This window comes from Chrysochloris asiatica, unplaced genomic scaffold (genome assembly GCF_000296735.1).
Source record: "Chrysochloris asiatica unplaced genomic scaffold, ChrAsi1.0 scaffold00041, whole genome shotgun sequence".
Taxonomy (NCBI): Eukaryota; Metazoa; Chordata; class Mammalia; order Afrosoricida; family Chrysochloridae; genus Chrysochloris; species Chrysochloris asiatica.
In genome coordinates, this window is record NW_006408559.1 from 11,269,940 (window position 1) to 11,284,947 (window position 15,008).

A 15,008-nucleotide genomic window follows, 5' to 3' on the forward strand; every position below is an offset into this window, starting at 1 on the left:
TCCCACATGGAAGGTAAGAAACCTACCATGCCTCTGACTTTACTGTTAGTTCAGACCAAGGGAAAAGTTTAAGAGCGCCCACTGGCCATTGTAGGATATCCCTTACATTTGGTAAATCAAATGTAGTCAGTTTCCAGTATTTCTAAGGAGAGCTGTCAAGTCCCGAGAGGGAAGAAAGAACTTGCATGAGTTAAGTCTATGGAAGGTGCCAAAGGACTCAGTTGTGGCATTATCAATAAGTAAAATCTTAGAAACAACACAAATATCAACCAGTAGGTTGTTGTTGTTGTTGTTAGGTACCATTGAGTCATTGCTGACTCATAGCGACCTTATGCACAACAGACAAAACACTACCCGGTCCTGGGCCAACCTCACTATTGTTGCCACACTTGAACCCATTGATGCTGCCACTTTGCCAATACATCTTGCTGGGGGTCTTCCTCTTTTTCTCTGACCCTCCATCTTACCAAACATGATATCCTTCTCCAGCAACTGGTCCCTCCTGACAATATGTCCAAAGTATGAGAGACAAAGTCTGGCCATCCTGGCCTCCAAGGAGCACTCTGGCTGCACTTCTTCCAACACAGATCTGTTTGATCTTTTGGCAGTCCATGGCACTTTCAATACTCTCCACCAACACCGTATCTCAAAAGAATCAATTCTTCTATGGTAGGTAGATGGCTAACAAATTATAGTACATCTGTAGTTGGAGGTGTGTCATAGTTGTTTACAAAATGAGTTAAAGCTGTATGGATTCTACACTAAGATTCATTTTTTAAAAAACTAGGGAAGACAAGACTTAAAGCATTATGCGTACAATGATTTCATTCATTAGAAACACATGCTTTTCCACCCAGAAAGGTTCTGCATCTTTTCCATGGGTTCATCTCCAGGTGTGTAGATGTCTAGAAAAACCTCAGGATGAACGTGGCACAACCTGATGGGACAGGGAGAGGTTTCTCATCTTAGATATTGGGAGAAAGGAGCTTCTTTATCTGGAAATTTTATTTTATTTCTCTATGGAGAGAACAGTTGTATAGTTGTTCTTACAACCTAAACAAGAAATGTTTTTACAAATTAAACAATAAATTTTAACAACTGTGCATTTCCATTCTTTTAAAGAAACTGGATTGTTACCAGCTCAGTACTGTCAAATCATCATAGAATCTACTCAGAAAGGAGGCTAGAGCATCCATTTTTGAGTTGTTCTAGAAGATTGTAGGAACACTTCACTCGAAGTTGCAAGGCATGGGGCAGTTTGAAAAAGTCATTAGATAAATGCAAACTTTTGTTTTGTTTCCCAAAAGCTGTCTTGTCACCCATATAACTTCAGATCAAGATTTCTCACTCTGGTTGATTTTCTACAACTTGATCACCACAAGAAGTCACATAACGCACGTCTTGCTCCATGAGTCCCGTGTTCTTGCATGGCTGCTTGGATATCTGTGACTTATTTATCCAATCAAAATAGTTTCCTCTGACATCTTCAGTCCAGAGGAGAAACACTAACATCTATCACAACGTGAGTTTGACTTCAAATATAGCAACAGATTCAGGCTTGGTTCTTAAATTTCGTTTTCCTTTCATTTTAATTCCTTAACATCATGTCCCTTCCATGAAGAATCTTCTACCTTCTAGGTCTTTGCAAATAATTCAGTGATAAGTAATCCAAGTAGCCCTCCTTCCCCTATCTAGATTTCAAGGTGTCAAACAGCTTCCAATTCCCCATCTGGGCATGAAGTAATTGTCTATTAAGAGTCAGTTACCTTCAAGCAGAGAAGGAACTACCATAGTTTTTCACATAGAATGTGCCCACATGAATAATATGCATACCCTTATAATGTGCACAGAAAGTATAGGAAATCAGCATGCAAGAGGGTTGCACAGTTTGAAAAATATTGTGTAACACTCAGCTTATGTGAGTAAAAATATAGAATGTGGTTTAATTTCATCTCTGTATAACCCTTTCCTGGCCAGAACACACCCAAATACACGTCTTACTCTTCTTCCCTGGATCCATTTTTTTTTTTAAGACACAAAGATCATCGTACGTAGCAGAGTCAAACTTGGAATCCATCTTAATGGTAATTCACGGTTTTACCAACTTTTATTACTCTTTCCTCATTCCTGTTCTCATACCCCAATGATATCACTTACATCCTTCAATGCCAAGGACAAATGGCACGTTTTCCATCAGCCCTACTCTGGCTCCCAGCATGGAAATGACTTGACTCCTGCTCTGTATTCCCACAGGGTTTCTGCATCTCTGGTGGCACTTGCCACTGCTTCTTAGATGTGGCTATGGCTGGTCTGGCCAAGCTGCCCACCTTCTTCTCCCAATAAGCCTGCATGTGTTTGTTGCAAAGATGTCCACTCCTCAGAGAGGCACACCTTCCCAGGTAGTAGAAAGCTCTTCTTTCATCAAGGTGGAATCCCCCTTCCAGATCCCATAAAAACTCTCCCCGCCGATTTACAGTTACGTCATGACCTCGCAAGGAGTAGACGCTTATGTATATGGATCAAATCTGACTAACCCCAGGACCTCCTGCCACAGAGAACAGCTTCTTTGGATGGCCAGATGAAAACACGTTCAACACCATTAGGCATTAGATACATAAAGTTCAAATCAATAAAAAAGATCAATGAAAAATTTTTAATGCAACAAGATGACACCGCATGTTTAATCAGGATGGCCTCAAGAAGCAATAATGACGGCACCAGATTCTCATGAGGCTGTTGACAAACTCAATCGTGTATACAATGCTGGCGGGGTTGTCCTCTGGAAAATAGTTTTGCTGTTTCTTAAAGGTCGACGCATGCAATTATCCTATGATCCAGCAATCATACACTTGGGTATTTGCCCCAGAGAAATGCAAATTTATGCTTATACAGAAAACTGTACGTATTGTTAAAACATCTATAGTCATAATAACCCCAAACTTAGAACAAATCAGATTCCCTTCAACAGAATGAAGCTGAATGGTATTAAAAACAAAACAAAAAACACCTCAATCCATCTGTATCGAGGAATACTACTCAAGGATAAAAAGGAATAAACTCTAAGTACACACAGCTTTTAGATGAATCCTCAAGAGAGTTATGCTCAATGAAAAAGGCCTGATTCTTTCACATGATGTGGTTGTATGCCCTCAAGTCAAAGTCCACTCACAGTGACCTTATAAGACAAAGCAGAACTGTTCCGGAGGGTCTCCTACTCTCTCATCTTTAGGGGAGTAGGTGGCCAGGTCTTTCAAATTGCCACTGGGTGGATTCAAGCCACCAGCCCTTCAAGTAGTAGACACCAGGACCCCTTTCACACAACGTTCTTGCAATGACAAAGCTGTGAACATGTAGACTGGACTCATGGTTGTCATGGGTGATGGGACTTTGAGGGCAGGAGGGAAGTGGGTGTAGAAATGAAAGGAAAATGTGAGGGATCGTTGTGGTAATGGAATGTTCTGGATTTGGGGTGCATCAAAGTCAACAGCATGGCTGTGCTGTCGTATTATACTATACTTCTGCAAAATGTTACCAGTCGAGGAAACTGGGTAAAGGATGATGGAGTTCCACTGCATCATTTCTTACAATGACGTGCAAAATTTAACTTTCAATTAATAAAAAGGAAACAGATGTGAGGCAGAGGAGAGAGAAAGAAGAGCAGGAATGTTGATGGCTTTGGAAGAATGCATTTTGTTCTTCTCTGCTTTCTCATGTACAGGAAAGTTTTCATAATGAAAAATTTTTAAAGCTTTAGGAAAGTAAATGTATAGTACTTCCACAATGTAGTATCATCTTCTGATCTTTCTAACAGTTATGAAATCTCATGCAAGGCCAATCAACACATTCTTGCCAGTTGTTTCTTTCTGAGGTACGTTTTGGTTTTTTAGGTGAATTGGGTGAAGGTTTACAGAGCAGATCAATTTTCCATTCCACAATTCAGACACATTTTGTTTCATGTCATGGATTGCAGTCCTCACAATGTAACATCACTTATCCTACTTTCTCCCTGGGTTTGCTGTTTTCATTCCTCCATCTTTCTTAAGCCTTCCGAACTTTGTCCTTCGGTCAATGCTGCCCTTATGATCTCAAGTGGTAGATTATCCTAAGGAGTGAATACCTTCCTCATGTTACTGCTCCCTTTGTAGACCTTTTATTTGACTGAAAATTGAACCATGGGGGTTCGTTCATTTCCAGATCTGAAGGGGGACTAAGACACTTAGCCTCATAAGTCTCTATCTGACCAGTAAGCCTGGGGTTTTTTTATTGTTTTTTTTTAGCAATTTTGACTTTTGTTTCACATTTTTCTTAGATACACTGTAGGGTAAGTACTGGACCACAAGGTCGTCTTGAACCGCAAGGTCAGCGTTCAAACTCATCAGCTGCTCCTCAGAAACTCTGTACAGGGTCTCTAAGAGTCAGAACCAATTCAAAGGCACTAACAACAACAGTATTTAATCTAGCATATTCCTTTGCTTAAAGGAAACTTACTACTTGAAGATAAAGTTCACATACACCCAAAATCCCACCACAGTCAAACCTGTGGCCCCTTATGCTTAACCCTTAGACATCATCTACCTACAACATCCGCTTAGGATGACTTAAGACACAGGGCATTTGTTCACACTGGTCCTTCCTCTCTTCTCTGCTGATTCAAATACTATCAGTTCCTATAAAGCGGAACGAGGGTCACCTCCTCCATGAAGCTCTTCCTGACCTTTCCCTAAGATGCCTACCAGGTGTTTCAGAGCAGAATTAGGAGTCATATGACAATGCCTTTCTGATAACACATCTAGGTTTCGGTAAAAAGGTATTGTTTTAACACAGGGACGAGGAAACTTTTTTTCTGCCAAAATGTTAACATCATTGGTGGACCTTACAAAACTATCAACCTAAAACTTAGCCTGCTATATTTGGACAAACATTTAGTTAACTCACCCTAAAGTGATGGCTGGAACTGCAGTTGCCTTGGCAGGGCCAGACCAAATGATTTCGGGGGTCTGCTTTAACAGGATAAACATTTAATATAAAGGCCATAAAGAGATTTCTGAGTTTTAGGAGTGGGGGGAAAAAAAAAACAATGTAGAAATGTTGAACAGATTTAGAAACCATAAGCATAGTACCTAACTTACCATGTCACCTTGGACAAGTCATTTATCACCTCTTGCATTTGGTTGCAAATTGTACACTAAAAAGGGAAAAACTCTCAAGTTTTCAGTATGTCAAGACTAGACTTGCTTCAGGAAAAGAGCTCCCAAGAGCTTCTCTGAATTATTCCTTGGAAAGGTTATTTGGAAACATTGCTCATCAACAACAGACAACGCAGAACACTATCCCTCTGCCGCCATTTTTTAAAATAGACATGACCCAGTGAGAGTCAGTGGTATGGTGTCTTTGAAACCTTATGAAGAGAGACCTCCATAGCTTTCAAAGATGTTACAGTCCGTATACCTTCCTAAGGACCTGTCTCTACAGGAGACCCAATTCCCCTTCCTGTACCACTGAAAATCCGCCCTCCCAAAACTTTGCAGCTGGCTGTCTAGGATGTAGAGCTCAGAGTAGAAAGGTTTTCTAACCAAGATGATGACCTCATTGAGAAACAAACAAGAGATCCAAGAATTTTGTCACAGAGACTCCAAGGACTGAAGGTACAATGAGGAGAAATTACAGAACTTGAGACATGAAGAGACTCCACGATGCTCTGTTGCTGTCTGAGCAGGAAGGCCCGAGCTGCACGCTACCACTCAGGATGGACGTGGAAGTGGTCTTAACCCAACAAGGATGCCTGCAGCCTGCCCTCACATGGTTCCCAGGGTGCCCGGGTGAGGAGAGAGGAGTAAGAGGGCTTGGTACATTATCAGAAGCACTTCCTGATGCTCTGGGGGTCCTTACAGAGAGAGACTGTGGATGACACAGGAGTAGGAGGGGATATTGCTGCTCTTCATTAGGGAGGGGATGGTTCTGTGAGAGAGTCCACCCCAGGGAGGGCATGGGCTGGAGGAATGGGCCCAGAAGCTGAGCACGGGACCAGGGGTGCGGGGACCAGAGACTATTGGGGGAAGGGGAAACAGGCAGCAACACTGACTCTGTCTCTGGACGTGCCCAGCCGTGCCAGGGTCCCGGCAGTTACCTGAGGTTTCTTCACCTTAATGATCCAGGTGGGCGGGACAATGACAGCCGCGTGAGCACCCAGGGAGCAGGGTTCCTCGATGTGGTGCAGCATGAAGCAGGTCACCTTATTGTGAAACTGAAGCGAGAAAGAGGCCAGTCAGCAATCCTGGGCAAAGGACAATGTTTCAGCCTGAGCACCACATGTGTGTGCACACACACACTAACGTATACATACATGCACATGCATGTGTGGATATGTATGAAGTATGCTGTGTTGTTACGTACTGTCAAGCAGATCCTGACTCACAGCAACCCTGTATAGGGTTTCCGAGGCTGTACATCTTTTCAGGAGCAGAAAGCTTCATCTTTCTCCCACGGAAAGGCTAGTGGGCCCGAACCATTGGCTTTGTGGTTTGTAGCCCAGTGCTTATCCTACAGAGCCACCATGCTCCCATGTAAGTTGTTGCTGTGTGCCATCGAATAGATTCTCTTCACAAAGACCATATATAGGGTGTCCGAGAGCACGTGGTGGGTTGAAATGCTGACCTTACAGTTACGAGGCCAATGCTGATCCTACAGCGCTGTACCAGGGCTCATCCCCATGAACACACACACAACCACATGCACACACATTTACACATACATGTGCAGTGCATACATACATGCATAACCACACAGGCACATGTTTATGTGCACACATATGAGCACATGTGTGTTTGCACGTGTGTACATGAATGTACACATGCATGCACACCCCGAGGACATGTGTCCCTCGTCACCACCCCACCAGCCCTAGGAGCTTAAGGACCCAAACTTTAATTAATGACAATATGAAATCAGCCTGCTAAGACCTTCCCGTCTTTCCATGAGAAAGGTTCATAAAGATGGTGGCCTCCTGATGGGTTCTAGAACTCTTACTTTTGCCCACACCTTTCGTTTCACTGGACTTGCCCTGGCCACAGACAGGGTTGATTTAGGAAAACGTTAAGAATGAAATGAGGATAAACAGCTATGTCCACTGGGCCTCTTCTTTCGCTATCTTTAATTCCTGTCCAGGTAGCCTGTCCAGGTCAGGGACCCAGGAAAGGAGCAAAGTGTCTCCCCAAGAGAGGCTTTACTCAAGAGGAACAGACAACAAAGGGGTTGTCTCAGTTGGGTTGGCTGTAGCTCTGTGAATTCAGACTTGCCCGGCTAACAGTGCAGTGACCCTATTACCCTTGGCAAGACTAAAAGCGTTTTGTTTTTTCAAAAGAAGCCAATGGGCAAGCTCGTGATCATACCTATATCTCAGTGTGTGTCAGGGACTTAACGTGGTCCCAACTGTGCTACCTAGTGGCCTGGGGCCAATGCCACCGCCCATTACCTTTTGTGTAAAATGAGGAGCGTGCATGGTAACATTGGTTTATGATGACCACAAAACCTGCTTTACACAGTGACGTGCCTCACACTTTTAATCACAGTGACTTAAATTTTAGTAGCAACTGCTCCTTGAATGATACTTCATCTTTGCCAGAACAATCTAAGAGTGAGCGGCTGCACTGGTAATCATGAGCTGGGGTACAGGTTCACATGAGAGAGCTGTCTCAGGAAAACTGGCGGCTCTGGTCACCCTCACTATACTACCCAATCAGAGCGATTTTGTCTTCATCCTGCGTGTCTATACCATCTCATACCACCCACTGGCTAACTACTAATTATTTACTTGGTGGTGGTGGTGTAGCTGTCGAGTCGGTTCCAACTCATAGCGACCCTGCACAGGGTTTCTGAGGCCGTAAATCTTTATGGGAGCAGAACGCCTCATCTTTCTCCCACGGAACCCCTGGTAGTCTCAAACTGCTGACTTTGAGGTTAGCAGCCCAAATTTCCTTTGATTCCAAAGTTCCTTTGATTATTTACTTGTTGTTCTTAAGTGCCATCAACTCAAATCTGACCCACAGGGACCCTGTGAAGGGTGTCAGAGATGTGGCTGGTGAGCTTGAACAGCCAACGTTGCAGTTCAAAGTGGCCTTGCAGTCCAGCATATTAACCTGCAGCCCCACATCAGGACCCCTAATTAATTACTTCTTGTTGTTGTTGTTGTTACATGCCTTTGAGGTGATTCCGGCCCATAGCAACCCTGTATAGGGTTTCCAAGGAACAGCTGGTGAGTTTGAACCACCAACTTTGCATTTCAAACGACTTTGCAGTCTGACGTGTTAGCTCACAGCACCACACCAGGGCTCCAATTATTTACACAGATAAACATAAAATACTAGCTAATAAACTCATCAATAATTCTCTTACTGCCAGTTATTTGAGATCTGTGAACAACTAAATATACCCAAAAGACATTTCTAGAGCACCTTCTTTTAAAAGTTGATTTTAATTTTTTGCAATTCAAAAAAACCACTAAGTGTATGGTGGTGGTGGTGGTGGTTCTGTGCCGTGGAGTCCGTTCCAACTCATAGCAACCCTGTACAGGGTTTCCAAGGGTTTCCAAGGCTGCAAATCGTTATGAGAGCAGAAAGCCTCATTTTTCTTCTGTGGGACAGCTGGTAGTTTCAAACTGCTGACCTTGAGGTTCGCAACCCCATTCATTACCACTACGCTACAGGAGCTCCTTACTAAGTGTATGGCCCTTGCATTTCTAAAAGGGTCAGGATCTTAGCAACAGCCTATTTCTGTTTACACCTGAGTCTTCTGTGATCTAGAGCCCATGTGGTACATCCCAGATTGCATGACCTTTAGGCAGCAGAGTCAGGGTCTAAACCCAGGAAGCCCAGCTCCCAGTCAGGGTGCTTTTGGCCAAGCTACAAGAGGCCACTTGTTGGTTTGCTGTGTACACCAGCTGTCCTGGAAAGGATTACTTCTACTGATAAAACACATCACCACTTTGTCTTAAATGTTTTGTAATTCCAGTCCTTGTAAAGGCACCTTCAACAAGGTAGGAAACTCTAAGCTACGTGGAACTAACCAAAGCCAGCCTACACGGTCAAGTGAAAATTCCGTTTTTTGTAGTGTTTCAAGTGGCCCATATAAAGAGAGTGTTTAGGTTCTCTGTAAAGTAAAAGTGAGTCCCCAAATTAACTGACACTCAGTAACCATTGTGTAAAAGTGTGGCGGCTCCATAGGGCACACAGCTGCCAGTGATGGTGGCCCCAAATCAAAGAAGCCTGCAGCGTGACTATTGTTAGGGATGCCTGGACACAGAATTTGATTTTCCCTGCCCAGAGGGAGACATTTCCTTAATGTTTCCCCCAACGACTGGTGGAATGCTGTGGAGTCAGTTCTGACTCATAGCGACCGTGCATAGAGTTTCTGAAGCTGTATATCTTATGAGCAGAAAACCACATCTTTCTTTTGCCGAACAGCTGGTGGTTTTGAACTGCTGGCCTTGCAGTTAGCAGCCAGACACTAGGTTAGAGGGTGCCTATATTCATAAACAGCTTCCTGAACAGAGGTGCCCAAGTTATTCATGTCACAACTAAATGAAAAGTGACGTAAACTCCACGAACAGGAGACATGGTGCAGGACAGGAATACAGCTAGAATAGAGCTTTCCAGACCAATGAGCGCCTCGTGGGATTGCCAAAACGTAGATGTTTATGACCTCCAGAAATGTCAGTTTCATGTATTTCCACCCACTGTGCTGGCTCCTGCCCTGCTGCCCTGTGTGGTCAGTGGGACCTGGCCGTGTGCTGAAGGGTCCGGTATCTCCGTGCAAATCCGTAACCCAGCTGAGATACAGTAACCTTGTGCCATTCTGGTGCAATAGGGTGACTGTAGACCCTACTTCCTACATTCATGCACAGAGGAGACCTGGGGTCAGCAAACTCTTCTATAGAGAAATGAAATGTTTAGGCCTTCTGCCCATACAGTCTCTGTTTTATTTGTGTGAAAACAACCTCAGAAGATAATTAGATACAAACAGCCACAAATAATGTACAAAGGAATGAGTATGGCTGTGTTCCCAGGAAACTTCGTTTACAATTCCCAGCAGCACATCAGATTTGGCCTATAAACTGAGGTTTGCCAACCCCCAGCTCTGGTAGCGTAGTGGTTACAAGTCAGGCTGCTAACCTCAAAGTCAGCGGTTTGAAACTACCAGCCGTTTCACGGGAGAAAGATGTGGCTTTCTGCTCCCATAAAGATTTACAGCCTCAGAAACCTTATGCAGGGTCGCTATGAGTTGGAACCGACTCCACGGCATATCACCACCACCACCATCAGACTAGAGTAGAAATTGGATAAGAGAAAGAACAGATCCTCAGGCAAGCACAGAAGACAATCTGGCTGGTCCAGAGCTGGACAAAAGGCTATAAAAAGTCCACTGACACTGAGCCCACACCAAGTGATAATTCCTTCGAGGGCAGAATAAAACTACCCTAGTGAATTTCCAAGGTTGTCATCGTTACAGAAGCTGCCTGTTACATCATTCTCCCTCTGAGAGGCTGAGGGGTTTGACTGCCCAGCTTTTGGCTACTTAGTGCTTAGCCATTGAGCCACCAGGACTTCTGAGGAGACTAAATGCTGTTGATGTTGTTGGCTACTGTTGTCAGTTCTAACTTGTAGCAACTCCACGTAGGGGTCCCAAGGCTGTAAAGTCTCATTTTTATCCCAAGGTATGACTGGTGGATTTGAACTGCTAGCCTTGAGGTTAGTGGCCCAATGCATTACCCACTACACCACCAGGGCTCCTTGAGGAGATGAGTAGCTGTTAATAACAGAAAGCGAGCATAAAGAAGAAAGGATAACTAAGTAGGGGAAATGCCCAGGGACCCTAATGAACATCTGTTAGAATGTGAAGAAAAGCCACGTTTCCAGGAGCATACTGACTCCAGGACAAGACCTACACCTGAAGGATGGTAGGAGGCCGTTCTCATCATAACACACCAAAAACCGGAACCAGGACGCCTCAACTGCTGCCATAGAGAGTGTCTAAGCTGTGTTGATTTAGAGAAAGTCCAACCATAGGGGTTCTCACCGATCTAGTGGTGGGAGGAGAGTGGGAAAGTCGGGGTCTGGGAGTGAGAAGACCTAGACATTAGTTCTAGGGTTAGGAGTAAGGGAGGATTTCCCACCTCAAATCCCAGGCTTCCGTGTATGTGAAAATGTAGGCGTCAGTTTATCCCACAGTTTCTCCCAGCTCATATTCATATATGCTAGGAGTCCTGGTGTGTACTGTAGGATAAGCAATCGACTGCTAATCGAAAGGTCAGTGATTCAAACCCACCAATTAGTCCTTGGAAATCCTATACAGGGTCACTATGAGTCAGAACCAGATTGATGGCACTTAACTACAACTACAATTTTACTCTGTTCTTTCTTCTTCCAAGGATTACTTCCACAGACACTTCTATAGATTAATTCCTATAGATGCTTCTGTAGGAGAGAATACTATGTTACATAGGGGCGGCCTTCTGCTTACAGACAACTTGAGCCATGGAATGAGCGTGTTTTAATAAAACGTGAGCCCGTTGTACTTCATTTCATCCCCGGACTTACCGCCTGCTTGCACCAGGAACAGCTGATAGCCACAATCTCTTTACTGTGGAAGGAGAACTTTTGCTGGAAGCCCTGGAGTGTAAGGACAAGAGACAAAATAATTTACAACCACCTCCAGTGCAGTGTGCCTCCACCCTCCCAAAATTCAAGGTAGTGAATGAGGTCTGCATGGTCGCCCTCACTGGGAACAACAATGACCACAAATGCCACACCCAAACAGCACATTCTAACCATTCTGCCATGCAAGGATTGCTGCTCTTGGCTCGCTTGGAAGGTGAGAGAGGAGGCACTGATGCTGCCTGCACCAGGTAACAGGTACTCAAGACAAAAAGAGCTGTTCTGATTAAGAAATTGGAAGCCACTATTAGTTTCCATTGTACTATAAAGCAAGGCCCATACAGCTTCGAGTTTCTAGATGGCGTTAGTGTCTAAGAACCCAGGAGGCAAGTGAAAGTACCTAGATGTAAGGGCTGGGAGATGCCCAAGCTGTTGGCAGTTTATTCAAACACTTGCATGGGCCCTTTGGGATGTCTGCATCACAAAACTATTTTCAGTCTTCACCGGTGAGCAGCAGGGAATTTAACAGAACTGCAAACACAAGCCTTGTACGCATACACTTTTTCAGCAAGAACCAAGTTGGTTCTACAGTGCTGCCAGAGAGAAGTTTGGAATCATGCTCAGGGATTGAACTGTGTTCCCCCAAAATACATGACAACTTCACTAAGCCACGATTCTCTGTAATACGTAATGATTTTCCATTTTTCTGATCTGGTGTGATTGTCCTCCATCTTGTGAGCTGACATAGGTCTCCTCTCTGTGATGAAAGTCCTAACATCTGTGATTTTAATGAGGTAGGACTAGAAGTAATTATGCTAATGAGGCAACAATTATGATAGTGATGCAACTGTAGGAGTTAAGTTGGATCTTGAGTCAATTTCTTTTGAGATACAAAAGATATTAAACAAGTGAACAGAGATCAGAGGGTCCTCAGTACCATTAAGAAAGAAGAGCTGGAGCAGAACACATTTTTAGACCCACAGCTCTGAAACAAGACCCTCCTAGACTTAGAGGAAGGTTGGTGTCAAGACACATGGAGAATTTCAAAGGATGCTGGGCCCAAAGGTCTTGAAAAGACACAAAGACCTTCTGCAAGAGTCCACAGAGAGAGAAAGCCTTCCCCTAGAACTGTCACCCTGAATTCGAACGTCTAACCTCCTAAACTGTGAGAAAATAAATGTCTGTTTGTGAAAGCGCCCCCCTTGTGGTAGTTTCCAGCAGCAAGAGAGAACAAAGGCACTTCCCAAGACTCGTCCACTTCTATCTGCCTGTAACATCTAAACCAGACCAGGTAAATGCAGAGCAGCAACAAAAGATTTTAAAATGTTTGTGTGTGTGTGTGTGTGTGTGAACTGATCAAAAGAAAACAGGAAGATGCTAGGGGCAGGAAAGCTAGTCAAGGTCCTGGAAGAAAACAACAACTCCAACATCACTGACTAGGTACACATAATTTTAAGAACAATAATGCATTTACACATTATTTAAAGGTATCCCAATGGCATTTCTGCAATCCTCTTAATCCCTGCCTATCTATAATGGTGTAGATATAGTAGGCAGTTCCTTCTCTTTAAACCTCTCTTCTCACTCCTTTCCCTCACATTCCATGTCCCTCCACATCTCCTGCCTGTAGGCACAAAGCCAGTGTCAGCCTCCAGACTTGACGATTCCCCCACTGACCCTTTATCCTGCCCCAATTTCAACTCTCAACTGTAGAAATGTGGCCTCTTCTTAACAGAAGACTCCAGGGTTTTGGAAACTTTTCAGTGGTGAAGAAATAATTTAGGCAATTTCTGTACAGAAAAGACTTAACATGCTTGCAAGATCAGCCCTTATCTTGCATCTGGGAACCTGGATTTCAGGAGGGTGTCCTCATTCCCTGAACAGGTAACAGCTGTCCACAGTGCCTACACTGCAAGCATCAACAGTGTGGTATATACCAAGCACCTGCTTTCCTTCAAGGAGTTTGGAAATTTGGTATGTGCCAAGCAGGGAGGGCCTATGTGACCAGCTTCCAACGAAACCCTAGTGGTGGTGGTGGTGGTATGCCGTGGAGTCGGTTCTGACTCATAGCAACCCTGCATAGGGTTTCTAAGGCTGTAAACTTAACAGGAGCAGCAAGCTTCATCTTTCTCTTGCTGAACGGCTGGTAGTTTCGAACTGCTGACCTTGAGGTTAGCAGCACGAATCGTAACCACTATCTATGCTGCCAGAGCTCCTCTGTGTCTCTAACAACACCCCTGGTCGGCAGAGCACCCATCACACATGTTGACAGATGCCATTTCTGGAGAAACTTTGCATGTTCCTGGCTCTACTTTGCCGAGCATCCTTTTTCCTTTTGGATGGCATACAAGGGCTATGGTAAACCAAGTGTGATGTCCAGGTGTCCACTGCTGTCCCCAGCACCCCAGTTCACCTCCATGGCAACAGCTTCCAGAGAGGACATCATGCCCAGTGGGCCAAGGGGCATACGCACAGATGAAGCACAACCCACTCAACATGAAGTAAGACGGCACCAAATACAAAGATGGTCTTCACACTGGAGCATCCTAAAAACTTCCCCATCACCCCTCAAGCCACGCCTGATGGACTGAACCAAATATCTATCTATATCTCTCTATCTGTATATAGAGTCCTGCTATAATGCTGTAGGATAAGCACTGGACAGGTTGCTTTGAACCACAAGGTCAGTGCCTTAAACTCACCAGCTGCTCCTCGGAAACTCTATACAGGCCGCTATGAGTCAGAAATGACTCAACAACACAGGACAACAACATCTAGAGAGAGAGAGAGATTCAGACCCACAGCAAGTGACTTTGTACAGGGTTTCTGAGGAGCCGCTAGTGGATTTGAATCACCAACCTTGTGGTTCAAATCAACCTTTTGGTCTAGTGCTTATCCTTCAGTGCCACACACAAGGCTGGGAGTTTGAGCTTTTAATATATAGAGAAAGATACAGAGAGAGGCAGAGAGAGAGATGAAACTCATATATATTGTTGTTGTTGTTGTTGTTGTTAGGTGCCATCAAGTCGGTACCGACTGACTCATAGTGACCATATGCACAGCAGAATGAAACACTGCCCCATCTTGGGCCAACCTCACATTGCTGCCACACTTCAGCCCACTGCTGCTGCCACTTGGCCAATCCATCTCGCTGAGGGTCTTCCTCTTTTTCTCTGACCCTCCACCTTACCAAACATGATACCCTTCTCCAGTGACTGGTCCCTCCAGACAATATGTCCAAAGTATGAGAGACAAAGTTTGGCCATCCTGGCCTCCAAAGAGCACTCTGGCTGCACTTCTTCCAACATAGACCTGTTGGTTCTTTTGGTAACCCATGGTACTTTCAATATTCTCCTCCAA

At 44.4% G+C, this 15,008-nt stretch overlaps 1 protein-coding gene across 1 annotated transcript in view; it reads right to left on the reverse strand.

Moving 5' to 3' along the window:
• Positions 1-15,008, reverse strand: part of DGKI (diacylglycerol kinase, iota) — a 323,066-nt gene that overhangs the window by 248,463 nt on the left and 59,595 nt on the right. The window contains exons 7-8 of the mRNA XM_006861237.1: positions 11,592-11,663; positions 6,128-6,244 (exon numbers count right to left, since the gene is read on the reverse strand). Coding sequence (XP_006861299.1) covers positions 6,128-6,244; positions 11,592-11,663 — 189 coding nt within the window. The remainder of the gene's footprint in view (positions 1-6,127; positions 6,245-11,591; positions 11,664-15,008) is intronic.